The sequence below is a fragment of the Pimephales promelas genome, chromosome 6 (genome assembly GCF_988280905.1).
Source record: "Pimephales promelas chromosome 6, fPimPro1.hap1.1, whole genome shotgun sequence".
Lineage (NCBI taxonomy): Eukaryota > Metazoa > Chordata > Actinopteri > Cypriniformes > Leuciscidae > Pimephales > Pimephales promelas.
In genome coordinates this window covers 18786868-18801289 of record NC_142774.1, presented here as the reverse complement: position 1 = coordinate 18801289, position 14422 = coordinate 18786868, and the positions used below count along the sequence as shown (strand labels likewise).

The 14422-nt window shown below is 41.5% G+C and overlaps 1 protein-coding gene across 1 annotated transcript in view; it reads left to right on the top strand.

Annotated features, from left to right (window-relative positions):
- metap1d (methionyl aminopeptidase type 1D (mitochondrial)) overlaps positions 1–3552 on the top strand; it is a 31248-nt gene extending 27696 nt beyond the window's left edge. Inside the window, exon 10 of the mRNA XM_039657431.2 lies at positions 533–3552. Coding sequence (XP_039513365.2) covers positions 533–641 — 109 coding nt within the window. The 3' untranslated portion in view covers positions 642–3552. The remainder of the gene's footprint in view (positions 1–532) is intronic.
- The last annotated feature ends 10870 nt before the right edge of the window (positions 3553–14422 follow it).

The following is a 14422-nucleotide window of genomic DNA, read 5'->3' as shown; positions in this document are numbered from 1 at the left end:
TGAAATTAAAATCATGTGTGTGCGTTAGAAAACAAGACAGAGGGAAAAGTCACTCAGAAGTTACTTAAATCAATAACAATTCTCCTGTCATTTTTGAGAAATATCAGACCATCATGCCTTGGAAGCCACCACGAGTTCAGTTATTGTCTCTGGTGGGATGTCTGCCTAAATCTAATTATGTTCTTCTTAAGGTAAAATTACTTAACTTAATGAAATGTCCTTTATGAGTCCAGATTAGTGAAGCTGACCTGTGTCTGAACCCTTTCTGCATAGGTAAAAGAGCTGCCCTAGCACAACATCAAAAAGATCAAATTCCAAAACACAGTTTTTTCTTCTTTTTTTTTCTTCTTTTTGTTTAATCGGATCGAATTAGAACCGCAGATCATTTCCATGGTGTCCCTATATTAAAAAAATAAGCAATAAATGCAAATATTTTTGACAAAGAGGCACAGATTTAAGGTTAGCATTTTTTTTTCAATAAAAAACTGTAACTCTTCTGTAAAACTGTAACTCTTCTGTAACTCCCTTACAGAAGATCTCGTCTTTCCCTATCAGTCAGTCACGTTCGACGTTACGCCAGATCTGATTGGCACAATGGGATCTCGCCTGAAAGCCCAACAAAACAAGCAAATGGACATTGACGAGTGAGATTTGCATGGTAAGCCATCCCCATACATACTGATATATGAGGCAGCATGCAACCCTTCCTCATATAAGCTTTCACTTCAGAGCCGAGCGGTTTTCTCACTGTGTTCTTGACAATCATCGTTCAAGTGAGCATGCTGAGGTAGCGTTTGTTGAGTCATGTACCCACTGCAGGAAGATGACCATCACAATGTTGAGATTGAGACTCCAATGCATTTAAAAAGTTTGATTCCTATCTACTATTGCCACTCTTTCCCCCGGAGAAGGGCCGGGTAATGTCTGGGGGCCTGGCTAGTGCTTCCCACCTTCCCAGCCTGTCTCACAGGCTCATTCGGACGATCAGACAAGGCTATGCGATTCAGTTCACCTGACATCCCCCCAGATTCAGCAGCGTCCGGTTTACCTCAGTGGCAGACAACGATGCTTCTGTCCTGCGTCCGGAAATTGCGGTCGTGCTGGAAAAGGAAGCAACAGAGCTGGTCTCTTCAGCAGAGAAGAGGCCAGGGTTTTACAACCCATACTTCAACGTACCCAAGAAAGGCAGTGGGTTTTAGATGATCTTGGATCTGCTTGTCTTGTGTCCCTTCACAAGCTTCTCACATCCTCAAGTGCATTCCCCCCCAGTTTGGTTTGCCAGACTTTAGTCCAGACTTTCATGTCTTAATCTATACCTTGACCTTTATACTTATACTTGTGCGCTTTGAGTTTGAGGCGCGGCCATATGAGTACAAGGTCTTTTGGTCTTCAAAGTCCCTTTGGGCTGTCCCTGTCACCCACGTCTTCAAGAAAGGTTACCCTTGCCCTGCTAAGGGAGATGAGCATTCTCATACGCAACTACCTCAAGAACTGGCTCATTCTGGCCCACTCTCAAGATCATTTGTATACGAACACAGGGGTGCTCCGGTACCTCAACCATCTGGGAAACATGCATGCTCTCCATGCATTCCCACTATCTCTTTTCTCGGTATGGAGTTGGACTTGGTCAACATGACGGCATGCCCAATCAGTGCTAAACTACTTGAATTCTTTCAGGGGCAGGACAGCGATTCCAGGGCATATGACATCCATAGCAGGGGTCACACTGCTCGGATTGCTTCATATGAGACCACTTCAGCACTGGCTACATGGCAGAGTCCCGAGATAGGCATGGCACCGTGGCACACATCGGGTGAAATCACACCGATCTGTCGCTGTTTTTTCAACCCCAGGCTGAATCCCCCTAGAACAAGTGTCCAGGCATGTTTTTGTCACAACAGATGCAACATTACATTTACATTTAGTCATTTAGCAGACGCTTTTATGCAAAGCGACTTGGACTGATGACTGAACCAAACGAGCCATCTTGAAGAGGCGATAACAACACAAGAAGTGCTCAAAATACAAAGTTCAAACATTGCTCAGAGTAGCATAAGTGCTCACAGAAGAGATGAGTTTTCAGTTGTATTTGAATGCTGTCAGGGATTCTGCATTCCGGATGAGGATGGGCAGATCATTCCACCAGCATGGAACCGTGAATGTTCTGGAGAGTGATTTTGTGCCTCACTGTGATGGTACCATCACAGGCGGGAGCCGTCGGGAGCCGTCGTTCATCGATCGATCGTAGGCTTCTGGTAGGGATATAGACTCGTAGGAGCGAGTGAAAGTAGGAGGGAGCTGAGCCAGTGGTCGATCTGTAAGCAAGTGTCAACGCCTTGAACTTGATGCGAGCAGCGAGTGGTAGCCAGTGCAGGGAGATGAACAGAGGAGTGACGTGGGCCCTTTTGGGCTGGTTGAAGACAAGACGAGCAGCAGCATTCTGGAACATTTGTAGAGGTTTAGTTGCACATGATGGGAGTCCAGCCAGAAGAGCATTGCAGTATCAAGCCTAGAAATAACCAGGGCATGGACAAGTAGTTGTGTTGCCTGCTCAGTTAGGAAAGGTCTAATCTTCCTGATGTTGTGCATTGCAAACCTGCATGATCGAGCTGTCTTTGTAATGTGGTCTGTGAAGGTCAGCTGGTCATCAAAGATTACTCCAAGATTTCTGACCAACCTTGATGGGGAAATTGAAGAAGAATCTAGCTGGATAGTGAAGTCATGCTGTAGTGACAGATAGTCAGGGAGGACGAGAAGCTCAGTGTTTGTCACGTTGAGCTGCAGGTGATATTCCTTCATTCATGGCGAGATGTCAGCCAGACAGCTTGAGATTTACAGTATTTTTTTATGCAGACATATTTGTTTGTATGAATTCAATGTAATTAATCCTTATTAAAGCTATTAAAGAGCAGTGAATGCTATTCTCTTTTTATTTTGTTGTTTGATAAATATTAAGTGTACAGACTGGGTTGCGGAGAGTTCAGGTTACGGAGAGTTTGTGAGTTATAACGGAAATCATTATGAACATCAGCTATGCTAATTATTTCCCATCTGCCTTTCTGCTGTTATCTCGGGACGCTTGTCCCGAGAAAAATGGCATTCGTCAGGTCCAGTTTTGTATCCAGCCTCTCACGGGGATTTCGAATGCCCCAACGCCTGTGATGAGACGACTCAACGCCTGCGATGAGAGGACCAACGCCAGTGAGGAGACGACTCAACGCCTGCGATATGTTATGGCGCCGTTTTATTCATAAACAATATTTATATTTAATATTTATATTTAAACAATATGAATGTAAGCCAGAGGAGAACTGGCCCCCGACTGAGCCTGGGTTCTCCCAAGGTTTTTTCTCCATCCAATCTGATGGAGTTTGGTTCCTTGCCACTGTCGCCTTGCTTTTGGCTTGCTTTGAGCTTGCTCAGTTGGGGTTATTTAGTGTTTAGCAATGTTGTTGATCTGTGTTGTGCTACTTTCATGTTATCAGTGTGAAGCTGCTTTGATACAATCTGTATTGTGAAAAGCGCTATATAAATAAATGTGACTTGACTTGACTTGACAGACGGCAATAGGTTTATTTCGCACTGTCACTTTAAGACCGAGTGTGCAAATCCAATTGCATTGATGTAAAGACATAACCGACTGTGTTTAAGTGAATACTCTCCAAAACGGATATTTAGACATAATGTTGTGAGTATTTGCTCATTCAGATGTGAAAGAGAGCTCAATTCAGTCCTTGCGCACTGTCTGTGCAGGGCTGCACACTTCAGGTCAGATGTGTGTGTTTGTGTGTGCGCACAGAAAAACATACCAAATAAAGCTCTCTTTCGTGTCTACACTTTTATTCAGATCTATCCATATGTCTGCTCTTCTCTTTCTCCCAGACGTTTACATTTTCTGGGAGATCAGCATCTACTACAAACACAAATCAGTTCTGAAAGGATCTCTTCCCCAATCGTCCCTCCCTAAAATTTTTGTCTTTTTATTCGTTGGCGAAAATGTCAATAACATTTCGTCATAGTTGTCGTCATTTAAACCCGTCTCATTTTAGTCTGTGGAAAAATATTGTTGACGAAAATAATGACGAAAATTATTTGTCAACGAAATGAACACTGCTCATAGAAGAGTAGAGTCTCCATCCACAGCAGATTTGAAGATGTTTCAGGGACGCACATGTAGACCTGTTCAACTCTCCGGAGTCTTCCCATTTTATTCCAGCTGAGCCAGCTCGCACAAAAGCTGTGCAAATTCAGGGAGGATGAGGTGCAGGTCTTGATGGTTTGCGCCTCTTGGATTGCGAGAAAGAAATGCAACAGATGCAGTCTGCTTGTACTTGTCCTTAAGGACAAGGTTGAATACTGGCAGCTATGTGTGCCCTGAGGTTGCATATTGTGTGTGTGTGTGGTGAAACGTTTTGTTTGGTTTATCTGTGGAGAAAACCGGTTTGACAATTTTTCTTTTACAGTGTGGGACCCATTTTCCTTTCACTAGAGAAAATGAGGTACAATGAATCACAGAGTTCATACATACAAACACGTGGTTTTGAAAAAGACCAATACAAATGTGAGGAAAACCGGCAAAGTCACATTCTTGTTTTATTTCTCTTCCTCCCTCTCTCTACCCCATCCCACCCCCTACCCCCCTCCTCACACCCAACATGAACATAAAGAATGCACTGTGAAATAGAGCATGGATAAAATTAATAGGGTACGGAGATAGTTTGAAACAACATACAAAACAGCATATGTTCACACATTTTATTCAGGTTTATAACAGTAACAAATTCCAGTGTATAATGACAGAGGCAGTTATAGACACACCCCATATCTGCAGTTGAAATTTATGTGTGAAACCATCATCACACATGCTCATGGCCGTTCCTGTGACTGTCATGTTTCCCAACCTTGCTCTTTTTTCCACTAAAGTTTTATTTTTAACAACAATGGCTTAATGGCTGTTTGGATTCAACAAAAACAACTGGAAGGAAGTCTTGGCTTCTGAGGAGAGGGAAAGGGACAGGGAATAGCTGAGGACGACAATGTGTCAGACATCTGAAAAGTACAAACACACACACAAAACCAGTCATATATGCTACATAGTCCTGGGATTCTCAAACACTAACCTTTGGTTAAAAAAATAACAATCTACAGTTAATCTCAAAGGCCAGTCCCCCCAACGGAACACTTTTCACTTATTTGTGTAATTGTAACATTTGGCAACAAAACTCTCTATCTGCCAAATCAATGCTGGTCATGGGTTTTGCGTAATTGTGCACATTAAGACTTGATAAATTTATTCTTGAAACGTGTGGGAAATAACCCCTAAAAATATTCAGAGTTCCAGAGTGCACTCAGCCAAACTGTAATAAAAAGTCACAGTAATCTTATTCACACACCAATATGCATACTGGGTACAAGTTCTTACAGTATTGTTTCCTGTTGCCATGGCATTACTCTGTTTTCCACCTCATTCCCTCTGTGTGTGTTTTGCCATGTCTCTCGGCAAGATTTAGTTTGCTTTTGTTTGCTCAGGCAGAAACAGCCACAAATATGTGGTGTACAGTAAAAATAATCATTATTGTATTTACAGTTATTTTCCTCAACCCCGCCCACATAAATCAACATAAGGTAATATAATTTGAATACGTTCTGATTACTTTTGCCTAAATTGTTTATAATGTTGATTTCACATCTAATTACAAGTACTTCATTTGTTAATCAAGATTACATAATTATTCCTTTACCCAGCACTGCCCATAATGTTTTAATTTACCACAAATTTATGTCAATATTAATACAGTATGAGCCCATTTGAAATGCTGTGTCAAAATTCAAATCTGCTTTGATGGCTGTGTGAATTATTTTGACAGTATTGACAGTATGCCAAGACATCAACAAGCTCAACAAGCTTATCATAATTTCTTACTGTCACTGCATGCATATAAAAGAACATAATCTCAAAAAAAAATTACTGTTTGCTTTCACACCACCCAAAATTGACTGACCTTCAAGAATCTCCATAGTTCTTAAAAGACCTGTTGTGAATGGTTAACTAAATAACAAGCAAAAATGTGCTGAAAGTCGTATCAGCCTGTTCAAGTTTGCTGAGCATTTTCAAAAAAAAAAAAAAAAAAAGACAAAGATAACGATACCCTCTTAAAAATAAAACCTTCAACATTCAGTAACATTATTCTCAAACCTCCTAAAATAATGTTAAAATAACATTGTATATAAATTTCAATAACAACTTGTTGGACCCTAAACGGTCAGGCTTGACATGGTCACCCTTTTCAAGCTGCTTTACTTTTGCCAAAGTTCTTTCAGCCAAAGCATCTACACTAAGCCAGTATGATTTCTCAAGTGTTGTTGCGAATCACCAGTCTCAGAATGATCCATTTGCAGAGTAAGCAGAGGTGGAAGTAACGAATTACAACTACTCAGATTACTGTAATTAAGTAGTTTTTTCGTGTACTTGTACTTTTATGAGTACATTTTTTAGTCTGTAATTTTCCTTGTACTTGAATACAAATTAAGTTAAGTAATGTACTTCACTACTTTAAAAATCCCATTAATTACAAAGTACTTGTACAATTTGAATTCAACAAATATTCAAATCTTTGACCAGCATTTGGGTATCCAATGGAAATAACTGATCGTGGGCGGGCCAATAAAAACCCTTGTATTTGGAGCGGGGAAAAAAGCCCGGTTCCTGGAGAGCTATATTCGTCCTCACACGTCCTTCAGTTTGTATTTTAGTGTTATCAAAGAACTTTGTCGTAATGGACATGGACATTAGAGACACTGAATTCACTGAAAATTCCGAAAAAATACCAGATGACGAGTGCCCATGACCCCACATGGAGGAGTTGTTCTTATACAGAGGAAGGAAAGGAGACGTTTTATAGAAACTTTGTTTCTGCAGTGATATGTGATAGTTCAGTTGTTTTTGTTTTTAAAGTTGGGTAGACCTCACGATAATTTGACTAAAAACATCACTTGAAACATGAGCTTCAGCGTTAGGTGACAAGCACATATACCGTAATAAAGATTTAGCATTGTAAACTTAGATTAAAAAGTTACATTGTATGTCATTGTCAACACATTGTTATATTAATATTGAATCCGTGTTTTAAGCTTAGAATGAAGAGTTTAATAATGACTCTTTCATAAAAACAGTATCTTGCCGGCCATGACCCACTGGCATAACAGTGTAACTGCACTGATTGTCAGTCTGTCTAGATGCCACATTTGTGTGCTAAATGCTGATAACTTTTGAAACTTTTGAAATATTAGTAGGGTACTTTTGGAAATCTTTATTGTAAAAAAAAAAAGAAAAAGAAGAAGTTTTTTAAATAAAATAACCCAATAAGCTTATTTATTTTGCATTATAATTAATTAATAATAATAATCATATTAGACCATTTTTATAACTTGGTTTCCATAAAAGTAAATAAATATTATAGGCTAAAAGTAATTAGTAATTAGTACTTGAGTAGTTTTTGAGAGGGGTACTTTGTACTTTTACTTAAGTACATTTTTAACACCAGTACTTTTGCTTGTAATCGAGTATTATTTTAGCAACTACTTGTACTTGTACTTGAGTACAAATTTTCAGTACTCTTTCCACCTCTGAGAATAAGTTTATTGAGAGAATACTCAAACAGGCAGAGGTCAATGACAGCAAACTTAAAGCAAAAGGCAAGGCTTAATCGGGGTCTAATTCCAGGCAGAAGGTCAGGACAGGCAGCAGACAGGCAAGGACCATGATCCAGGCAGAGAAATCAGAGATAGTAGGGGTCGAGAAACAGTCAGACAATCACTGGGAATAACGCTCGGTAGTGTTCACAAAAGCAAAACAAAATTTTGCACTGAGAGCTGCTTGTGGTGTGGTTAAATAGCCTGGTAGATAGCCTGCAGCTGGGCATGGTGATTGGAGTCATTAGAGAGGCTTATGGGAAATGCGGTGCAAGTGAAGATCAGTACTCGGACGAGGGCGCTCTCTGCTGGCCAGAAACAGAGGTTGTTGAGTCCGGGATTGTGACAGAGCCCCCTCCCTGTGAGCGACTCCCGGCGCGAGGAGCCTGACGACTTCCACATCCACATTCCACATTCCACGTCTTCCACATCGTCTAGGGGCCGGCTTGGTGGGATGAGCCAGGTGGAAGTTAGTAATCAGGCTGTGATCCAGGATGTCAGAAGCGTTTACCCAAGAATGTTCCTAAGGGCCGCATCCCTCCCAATGAACTAGGTACTGCAGGGAACTGCCTCGACGTCTGGAGTCCACGAGCTCCTGAACCTGATAGGCCTCCTCGCCTTCCACTAGAATGGGCTGGGGAGTCTGGTCCTTGGATCTCCCCTCCACCCTCTCGTTGGGACCATCAGCAGGTTTGAAAAGAGAGACATGAAAGTGGAAGCGAGTCTGTACTGTTTAGGTAGATCTAGATGGAAAGAGACTGGTGTTACAGAGCTGCAGGTAGTTGACGTGACGACTTCTGAGTGTTGCAGACCCGGCAGTGTTGGACATGGGCTAAGGAGGCTAAGAGGGCCAACAATAATGGTTCTGGAGTAGCTGGATGGTGGCGGTGATACCTGGATGCCCCGAGCTTGGATGGGCATGACAGGGCGTCTGCCTTTGCATTCTTAGAATCTGGTCGATAAGTGACTGTGAAGTGAAACCGGGTGAAGAATAGCGACCAACGAGCCTGCCTGGGGTTTAGCCTCTTTGCGGTACGCAGATACTCCTGGTTCTTATGGTCGGTGAGTACGACGAAAGGATGGAGAGCGCCCTCAAGCCAATGCCGCAACTCCTCGAAAGCAGCCTTCATGGCCAGCAGCTCCCGATCACCCATGTTGTAATTTATCTCGGCGACGTTAAGCTTACGCGAGTAGTAGGCACAAGGGTACAGCTTGGGGGGTGAACCTTGATGTTGTGAGAGGATGGCCCCCAGAGCAGTGTTCGAGGCATCCACCTCAACTATGAACGGTAGCCCGGGGTCAGGATGGTGAAAGATGGGCTCTGTGGTAAAATGTTGTTTGAGCAAGTTAAAAGCCTGGGTGGCAGAGTTATTCCACGGGAGACAATGTGTTCCTTTCTTTACCAGAGAAGTGAGAGGGTTGGTCACGGCACTAAAGTCCCTTATGAACCGTTGATAAAAGTTAGCAAATACGAGGAAGCTCTGCAGCTCCTTCAGGGTTGTGGGTCATGGCCAATCACGGACTGCTTTGACCTTACCCTCGTCCATAGAAACTCTGTCTGGGCTGATGACATACCCTAAGAACGAAATGGAGGTCTGGTGGAATTCAAACTTCTCCAGCTTGGCATATAGATGGTGGTAAATGAGGACGGCATGAACGTGCCGCACATGGTCCAAGAGGGTGTCGGAGTAAATCAGGATGTCATCAATGTACACAACGACGGTACAGTGGAGCATGTCTCTGAAGATCTTATTGATAAAAGACAGGAAGACAGAAGGACTGTTCGCCAGGCTGAACAGCATGACCTGGTACTCATACCCCTACCTGATGCGGATAAGATTGTAGGTACAGTGTAGATCGAGCTTGGTGAAGTACTTGGCGGTACAAAGTAACTCCAAGGTGGCAGGTACCAGTGGGAGCAGATAGCGAAACTTTATGGTGATGTCATTCAGGGGACGGTAATCGATTCAGGGTCGAAGACCTCCTTTCTTCTTCTGGACAAAGAACCCGGCGGATGCAGGGGATGTTGATGGGTGAATGAAGCCCTTTGCAAGCTCCTCCTCAATGTATTTCCTCATCGCTTCGTATTCTGGTTAGGAAAGAGGGAAGATACAGCCCTTGGGAGGTACAGAACCAGGTAGCTGGTCGATGGCACAGTCGCTGTCGCGATGAGGTGGAAGCTGAGAGGCTCCAGCTTTGCTAAAGGCCTCTGCCAGGTCATGATATTTGGAGGGAAGACCATTCAGGTCATCCCTGTCCATGGGCACAGAGATGACCTGGATGGAGGACGGGGCAACGGGAATGAGGCACTTGGATTGACAGGATGTGTCCCAGCGGGTAATCTGGTTAGTTTTCCAGTGAATTTGAGGATTGTTTTTGTGAAGCCATGGCAGGCCGAGGATCACTGTGGTGTGTGGACCCTGGAAAACATACAATTGGATTACCTCAGAGTGGAGCGCCCCTGTCTGCAGCCGGAGTTCCTGGGTAAGGTGAGAGATTTGACCAATGGCCTTCCGTCGATTGCTTCAACTGCGAGGGAGGAAGAGCAACGGATTAGAGGAATGTTGTAAAGACGGCAAAGTCTGTTGAAACAAAATTCCCAGCGGCAACAGAGATCTGGTGGGTATCCGCTTACCGTTCGTCGTTATGACAATGGGCACAAACACAGACGTGGTGAGGTATGGTGCTTCAAGGTCTGGACTCACCGGACAAGAGGCGGTTGAGCGAGGTATGGATGGGCAGGAGATGCGTAGATCATGGTTTAGTTCTTCAGAAAATTGAATTGAGCGTGTCATCGTTCCAGGAAGTCTGTGCGGCCTGGGTGCAATGCGAGAGAGCATGCTCAGCAGTGGTTGATCTTCCTTGCATGAGTTCCAACAAGCGATCGCCAGTGCTCTTTCCCGGGCTGACAACAGCTGCGATGTCAGGTGGAGATGGCGGCTCGGCTGATGAAGCTTGGAGACCTCAAACAACTTTGACCAGCTCGTCCATCAGCGAGGTGAGGTGACTCAACTGATGATGGTGGGCAGCGATTTGGTCAGCTTGTGCTGAATAGGCGGCAGACAAACTTGACGTAGCTGCTTTTGGGTTTGGGTTGTGGCGAAGTTTTCTGTTGCAGTCTTCAGTTCAGAAATATCATTCTGCTGATCTCAAAATACATGGGCACTTGAATTTGTGCTTTACTAGTTTATATCCTGCTTAGATAAAATGTCATTCTAGGTCAGCTGAAAAGGCTCACTCGCTGCATTCTCACAACTGGGGTCCCACAAGGTTCGGTGCTTAGCCCTTTACTGTTTTATTGTTCCCTGGTATTCTTTATAAATAGTACTGTCATTGAACTCCATTTGTCAGAAAAGATACATGTTTAAAAACCTACAAGCAATGCTGACAAATGAACTAGGCACTTTTTCTTACATAAAACATTAATACAAACAATAATAGTCTCTTCTGTTGTCACTTTACTCATAATATAACATATAGACCCATTGCTTTTATAAAACATGTATTTAATAGTAAAATTGAAAGGACACAAATTTATGAAAAATTCACAAAAACATCGTTTTATTTAGGCCTAAGAAATTCCATGAAGGAAATTCCAGGGCTACATTGGCTCTGCCATGCAAACATTAACATAACTTTATTATATGGGTGCTGTGCAGTTGTTGTTGCTTTGGTCTGCGTCCATGATTGGAACTATCTATTTTTACATAAATTATTATAGCACCCAAATAATTGCACTTTATACATAGGTCATTAACAGTCTTAACCTATTATTAATTGTGTTCAACTTAAAGTTGGAGTATGTAAGAATGACAACTAGTGGTCTAAATAGGTACAGCAGACCAAATTCAAAATTTCACAGATCATTGTTTCCCCCGCCCCCTCCTCCTCAGACTCAACGGTTGCCAGTTTGAGGACATGCAGCAACACGAACAAGCGCAATTGACATTAAACCCAATGAGTTGATTCATCTGTGTTTTAATATGCTTTCGTTCAAAGAGCTTTTTAGATGGATACCGAGGCTTTTTAGGTTGGGTAAAATCTGCAATCTCTGACCCACTTTGTTTGCTGGCTGCTATATACTGTGTTTCCTGCAAACTGGCATCTCTGGGTGTCGAAATACTATTGGGTGAACTGGCAGTGGGCGAAATCACACAGACCAAAACAAAAGACATTCCAACACAGAACGCACATTTCAAAGTAAAACAACTGGCTGTAGAAGTGTTTTTCAGGGAAACAAGTATGTGAACTCAGCATGTTTCTTAAATATCTGCAAATATATTATGGTATTTTTATGCTTTAGTAGAGTGAACAAGTTACATACAGCACCTTTAAACTCAGTATGTAAAATGAACAAAATAGGAAAAAGTAATATAAGTAAAATAGTGACTGACATGGTGTCATTGAGGAATTAAGGGTACTTGAGGGATTACTTATTCTAATTCGTCTCTACTTTTTGAGGCCTTTTTCGAGAAAAATTAGGGAGTGAGAACTGCGTGAACAGAAATGTGTGTATAGACAGTGTATGGTGAAGCTATGAAAACATTTTTCAACTCAGTTTTATAAATAATGTGCATTGATAAAAAGTGTACAATACTCCTAATTTCGTGATGTGAGTGTGACTACAACACACTTATGACAGAGTGAAGTGTGACTACAACACACGTATGACAGTGAAGTGTGATTACAACACGCTTGTGACAGTGAAGTGCTAAGGGTTTTTCTTTAGTTTAGGAAATAATACAATTATGTGATACACAAATAAAGGAACAGTTGTGTCCCTCACACACAAACACTGTTGGCAAGTATGGATTCTTGTAAAGAGGACATCAGTCCCATGTCAATAATCAATAGAGAGGAAAGAGCGATGAGATTCAAATCAATACCAATATGTGTCTGCACATGTACGCAACTGTATATATATGTACTAAAGCTCTTTAATTCTGCATAAGCATTTAAAAATGTATTTTGCAGTTATTGTCATCCTCCATAATGTTTTCAATTTTCTTGAAAGCTAAAGGTCTCTGTTCCTTAGAAAACTGATTCTGCAAATGTCCATTATAATAAAATTTTGCTATTTATTTAAATACCTTGTAATTGAATCAGTCAGAAAATGAGTGTGGTGGATAAAAGTACAGTGACATTTCCCATGCTGTATCCCTCTGAATCATAAATTATTCATGTCCATTTAATATAGGGTGGGAAGGATTAATACTGTCAATGTACAGGAAGGATGTGTACCATGTAGAATTAAACAGAGAATTCCTGCAAATGAGGTGAGGTTGAGGTAGCAAACAAAATGTAGATTTTGAATTGGGAAGTAGAATTACTAGAAAATTATTTAAATATTAAAATAAAAACAAGTAAAAGATGTCAAATGTTATGGATTGTGGAAGAACAATTCCTTTTCCAGAATCAGTTCTGGGCAGATTACTTACAAATGCTGATTCCAAATTATATGACGAGACAGATAATTTTTATTAACATTATCCATCACATTAAGGTAATAATGAATACTTTAAAAGTACAGGTTAATCAAGATAACATGCACTGCAGAATGCTTTAATTTACCACAAATTTATGTCAATATTTATACGATAAAAATTAAAGGCTGTGGAAAAATTCAAATCTGTTTTGATGGCTATGTGGATTATTTTTGTATTGAACTATCAGGGAAAAAAATCAGCATGATTAGTCAAAAGGAATATGTAATTATTTATGTTTTAGTGCGACTTTCTTTGAATTATAATTCAGTAAATTCCATTTCCTGTCATTTCAATTCAGTTCAGTTAAAAAGAGAAACTTTTCTTTAAAAATATTTTAAAAAGTTGCATGGGATTTCCATTGTAATGAAGTACCAACATCCATCGCCTGAAAGCAGTGCACGTACTGTAGTTAATTGACTTACACCCTCAGACATGACAAAACCTGCATTTGTCAACATATCTATCCATTCTCAGCCCCAGCCCAGCTTCCTCTCTGGCCAGACTGCAGCGTCCCTGAGGTGACTTCAAAACACTGTCTAAAAATCTGAATCAAACCTTCAGAGAAAATCCAGAAAGGTGTACACCATAGGAGAAAGAAAAAAACATAGGAGGAAATACAGAACAGAGGGGACATTAATATGATTTAAAGCAACCAGAATGGGACTGCAACAGCAAATTGAGATTTACGGCTCTGGGATAAATCTGCTCTCCATGCAGATTTATTTGCTGCTGCTGTGTAGAAACACCGACCACCAATGTCACTGAGAAACAGAGAGAAGGAGGAAAGAGAGGGGGAGTGCATACTAAGTGATTGGAGTGCTTATGTTCATAAGAAGGGGGTGGATAGAGAACAGGAGAAAGGGATGGAGGCAAAGGAGGGGTTGGGAGAAAAGAGGAGTCGGATTGCAGACTTTCATCCAGGCACGCCCATTGTTTCTGAACATTCTTAGCCTTAGGCATTGCATTTCAACACTCTTGACATCAGCAAAGTTCACCTGGTTGAAGTGCAGAGAGAGATGCTTACACAAAGTGTGTCATCTTTCACAGGGAGTGGCTGTGTATGCCAGGTCAGTGAATCAGACAACCACTGTGTGCCTATTTGTTTTCGCAGGTCGTGCATTTTCGTGGTGGCCTTAATCACTAGCATATTGCAATAATACATCTTTAAAGTTGTAGTCAAATGACATTTCACCCCCATTCTATTCTAAATGCATGTTACTTATTGTGAATGATTCATCAATGCA